At 35.7% G+C, this 3,205-nt stretch overlaps 1 protein-coding gene across 2 annotated transcripts; it reads right to left on the bottom strand.

Moving 5' to 3' along the window:
* Positions 1-812: 812 nt before the first annotated feature.
* On the bottom strand, positions 813-2,682 carry LOC108861676 (vesicle-associated membrane protein 727). 2 transcript variants are annotated; one of them, XM_018635603.2, is made up of 5 exons: positions 2,525-2,682; positions 1,965-2,172; positions 1,673-1,871; positions 1,449-1,569; positions 813-1,252 (listed from the first exon to the last, which is right to left on the bottom strand). In XM_018635603.2, the coding sequence occupies exons 2-5, from the start codon at positions 2,155-2,157 to the stop codon at positions 1,040-1,042; spliced, it is 726 nt and encodes a 241-aa protein (XP_018491105.1). In that variant the 5' UTR covers positions 2,158-2,172; positions 2,525-2,682; the 3' UTR covers positions 813-1,039. The 2 variants fall into 2 exon arrangements, with proteins under 2 accessions (XP_018491105.1, XP_018491106.1); XM_018635604.2 differs by having other exon boundaries at positions 1,965-2,215; positions 2,525-2,623.
* Between the last annotated feature and the right edge of the window lie 523 nt (positions 2,683-3,205).

Here is a 3,205-nt window from a genome sequence, read left to right on the forward strand (position 1 = left end):
TGTGTACAACGATTATGGCAACAAATTTTCCATTTATAGTGGATGAAGAGAGATCTTCGTAATTAGTTCAAAAGTGGCATATAATATCTAGTTATCAATTTTGTAGGATCTAATTTCTTTGGTGCAGCATTATAATTCAATATTCAAATCAACGCTGCTGTGGAACCCGTTCTATTTTATTAAACATGTTTTATTTCGATTATGATTCATTTTCTCAATTATTTTAAGACTAATGATTGCTATAAATTTCAGTGGTTATCCTTAGAAAGCTAATCTCGAGTGGTTAGCCAACTAAGCTAAGGTTTTGATAGAGAAATGGAGAACCAAAGATACTGTAAACCTCTTCTATGAAATAAGAACCCCCCCCCTGGATCTAGAGGGCTGCAAGTAGGAAAAATAATTGGTCTCATTTCTGTAAAAACTGGCCCAATAGACCCGCTATAATGCTATATATTAGAGCAAACGCTATTTACTCAAAAATCGTTTTTCTTTTAGTTCATGTTGTTCTAGTTGTATCTCTTTACGTGTAAAGAAAAGAAGCAAATGTGCGGTTTCTCTGGTCTATACCTACTTTGATTGATTTCATTATCCACTTTAGAAACGAGGAGCAAGTGTATCAGACATGGAGAATGACTTTGTGCCTTTCCCTTTTCTTTCCAGCCCATGTGATCTTTGCCCCTACTCACCTCGCCTTTACGCTTCGCCTTTTGCTCTTTTTGCTTCGTCATCCACAGAGTTCAAAGGGCATATATGAAAAGAAAAAAAGATATGCTTTTCTGAATCCTTATCTTGGTTTTAAAAATGTATTCTAATATGCAAATGCAAATTTTTTAGCACTTATTCAAAAGTCAGTTATAAAACAACACAAGCCAAAACTTGAAATCACAAAAAAAAAAAACTTTTTTTAATATATATATTGTAGATAGCTTGTGGGAATGATGATGATGATGATGATACTATAAGTTCCAACATGTACAAACATGAGTATGTGTCTTACGCAAGGTGATGATGATCAAAGAGATACAAACGAAACCAAACATCATGACGAGCACTTAAAACCTCCGCAAGCAACAACCCAAACGATGAGAATAAAGGACATAACAGCACCACCCACCATCAGCTTCATCTGCAGGCTCTGTATCCACATCTTCCTTCTTAGCTGTCTCCCTTGTCTCTGGAAACTATCCGCTTGGAACTGAAGGTTCTCCGTTTTGTCAACCAGAAGTTCAATCTTCTCTCCTCTGTCCAGAACCTGCAAACATCCACAATTTCACCATAAAAAACCCTATCAAAAAGGGGATAAACCAACCAATCGCAGGAGATACGATGACAAGTGATTACTCTAGCAACTGATCCTATTCCAGTTTGCCTAACCTTTTCCAACACCAAAAACTTTATTGTGTTGAAAATTACTTGTAGATACTCTCTGTTTTAGAACAAAAACATACCTTCTCAATGTTGTCCATCATGATTCCCTTGACATCATTTATCTGTGCCTTCAACTTTGAAAGTTTACTCATCTCTTCTGGATGGCTCATACAATACTGCATATGCTCCTTAAGTATAGGGCTGTCAAAAGGCAACAAAAGAAAGAAAGACTATAGAACACTTATTCAAAACCAAAACAATCACTGATAATTCCAGAAAATAGCCATTAGCTAGAGTGACAGACCCGAACTCCCTGTCAAGATTGTACGCGATGCTAAACCGATCACCAAACAAATCTTCTTCGTCATCATCATCAGCAAGAGGGTGTGGGTCATCATTCTTTATACTCGCCTCGTACCGCTTCTTGAAGTCTTCTTTGACCCGTTCAAGGAACACAAAAGGAACACTTCTTCCAGTGGACTCATCAGCAACCACAAGAAACACTAAACACACACACACACACACAATCAAAAAAAAAGGCATCAACTAACTAAGTAACAAGCATCGAGTAAAGTACAGAAGAAAAGCTCTCTCACCAAAACCAGTGTCGTCGACAAGGAAATTGAAAGTGTGGCCATCGCAAGAGTAAGTGTACTTGCTGCTATTAGTGGGAAGCTTCTGGAGACATTGAACAGCGATGGTGCTAAAGTTTCCAGAAAAAGGAGTGTGCTCTGCTAGAACAACGGTTCCTTTGGCGACAAAGCTGTAAATCAAACCCTTCTGACTCATTTCTGAAGCCCTCCTCTAGAGAAGAAAGAAAGTCAAACACCAATATAAACGATCAGATCTGGAAAATGCAAAATAATCCATAACAAAGAAGCGATCAGGTCAGTTACAGATATCACCACGACGTCAAAAGCAAACGAAGCCCTAAAAAACAAACACCGAGATGATGAACAGTGAATTGCTAAAATCGGAGAGGCTAGTTAACGATTTCAGAATGATCGGATGGTACGATTATGTGTAAGAGACGACCAAGTTCAAAGATCGGGGGCGGGGGGCTAATTTTAGTTCCGTGAGGCAAGCAGAAAATCGAGCGAGAATCAAACAAGCTTAGCAGTTGAAGCAAAAAAAAACGAGCGAGAGAGAGTAGTACCTTCGGATTTGGCTTGGTGATGAAGGATGGATTATGCTCAAATTAGATGGAATGAATGCAACGAGACGATGTGCTCTGCTATATATCAGAGACGTAATGACATTACTTAATGCTATTATTAATCCAACACTTTATATACAAAAAATCATTAGCGTACAAGTATTCCTTTAATTGGTTGCTTTTCGGTTCTTTGGTTTTTTGCTGGTTTAAAGTTATATCCATTCTTGCTCATTTTGGTTTATATATTCTTCATTCTTTTCATTCCCAAGTGAATAAACCTCAATACTTTCTTTTGGATAAATACCCTGACTTAAGATTTTATTTTGAAAATTACACCATTATATAAGTTTTTTGAAAAATACACTTTCGTATATATGAATTTACTAAAATATCCATTCTAAATATTCAATATTATTATCAACATTATGTCATTATAAATTATTTAATATTAAAATAATAGTTTCAACAAAAATAAGTTTTAAAAGATAGAAATATCTATAATATCTACGCAATATCTTTTTAATTTATCTAAATATTTTATTTAATTTTGAAAAAAAAAAGAACAAGTGAAAGTCGTCGATCTCCTCTTCTTCCTTTTGATATTTTGTTCTCCAATTTTCAAAAACTTTCTTTCTCTTTTCTTTTTCTAGCTTCATCTTTATTCTTCTTCTCATTCGGAGG

The sequence above is a fragment of the Raphanus sativus genome, chromosome 5 (genome assembly GCF_000801105.2).
Source record: "Raphanus sativus cultivar WK10039 chromosome 5, ASM80110v3, whole genome shotgun sequence".
Taxonomy (NCBI): Eukaryota; Viridiplantae; Streptophyta; class Magnoliopsida; order Brassicales; family Brassicaceae; genus Raphanus; species Raphanus sativus.